The 1,390-nt window shown below is 38.9% G+C and overlaps 1 protein-coding gene across 1 annotated transcript in view; it reads left to right on the forward strand.

The window, feature by feature from the left end:
• LOC107695979 (acyl-CoA:lysophosphatidylglycerol acyltransferase 1-like) overlaps nucleotides 1-1,390 on the forward strand; it is a 51,813-nt gene that overhangs the window by 22,524 nt on the left and 27,899 nt on the right. The window contains exons 4-6 of the mRNA XM_016496104.1: nucleotides 1-115; nucleotides 260-355; nucleotides 528-804. Coding sequence (XP_016351590.1) covers nucleotides 1-115; nucleotides 260-355; nucleotides 528-804 — 488 coding nt within the window. The remainder of the gene's footprint in view (nucleotides 116-259; nucleotides 356-527; nucleotides 805-1,390) is intronic.

Consider the following 1,390-nt stretch of genomic DNA (forward strand, 5'->3'; position numbering starts at 1 on the left):
AGAATGGGGTGATGATGTGAGACCGATGTCTGAAGATGAAGCCATGGTCATAGTCAACCATCAATCTACAGGAGACGTGTGCACCCTAATGATGTGCTTGCAGGACAAGGGCACGGTAAGCACGCCTCTGCTTGGGTTAGGGTTAGTACTGCTCTGATGGTGGTGAATTATACATTAAATATATTATACATTGATATCACATTGATAACATTTCAGATCGCTATCAGAAAATAAAACTAATTCTCATGTTCTTGTCTAGGTTGTACAAAAGATGATGTGGTTGATGGACCATGTTTTTAAATATACCAATTTTGGGGTTGTGTCCCTGATTCATGGAGATTTCTTCATCAGGCAGGTAAGACCTGTTCACTTAAAAAGAAAATTTGTATTTGTATTTTGTAACGTGATGTGACAAGGATATTCTAGCTTCATCCATATTTAATAAAGTAGCGCAGCGAACAAACTAAATGGTTTTTAGTGCAAGAAGAAATTTAGTCAACACTGACGAGATTTGTCATTACCAACAGGGCAAAGCACATCGAGAAAAGCAACTAGTTTACTTGAAGGATCACCTAGACAAGTATTACTACAGCAGAGACAGGAAGTGGATTGTGCTGTTTCCTGAGGGCGGCTTCCTAAGAAAGAGGCGAGAGACAAGTCAGTCCTTTGCCAAAAAGTATGACTTGCCTTACTTGACTCACGTAACACTGCCACGGCTGGGCGCCACACAGATTATCCTGAAGACCTTAGGACCCCAGCAGGAAAACGGCATTCTGGGAACAGAGGGAAGTCCACCAGGTCAAAGTAAGGAACAAAATCAACTTTTATATGGGTCTTTCACTATAATTTCCCATGGTTCTGTGTATGAGATACCAATAACAGTAAGTCATTTGCCCTTTTCCAAGCAATATGAGTAATATCTGTATTATGGTATCTAATAGGGCTGTGTATCTCCAGCAAAGCCACGATACGCATCACGATACAGAGGCCACGATACGATACGTATCATGATATGGACTGCACTGAATTTCACCTCAGAAGAATTTAGTAAAACAGCTATTTATTAAACACTGCATACTATAGTGCCATTTCTAACTATTGGCAGAGCAGGCAGTTGACCTCTGCATTATAAAGGGCCTCCATAACTGTACCACAGTACAATATAGGTAATGGCATATGTTTCATGTTTACATTGGGCACTCCCCACCAGGTACAATATTCTGATTTTTTTGCATCTTGTTTTTAAGCCCATAAATAAAAATGTACTCATTCTAATATATTTTTAAAAATCCTATTTACATTGCTGGTAGGTTATCATTGCACAAATTAACACACTCTCTACGTTTAAAAAATAAAAATTAGAAGAGTTCTAAACTAATGCGCTGTCTTC

Source organism: Sinocyclocheilus anshuiensis, unplaced genomic scaffold (genome assembly GCF_001515605.1).
Source record: "Sinocyclocheilus anshuiensis isolate Anshui unplaced genomic scaffold, SAMN03320099.WGS_v1.1 scaffold742, whole genome shotgun sequence".
Classification (NCBI taxonomy): domain Eukaryota; kingdom Metazoa; phylum Chordata; class Actinopteri; order Cypriniformes; family Cyprinidae; genus Sinocyclocheilus; species Sinocyclocheilus anshuiensis.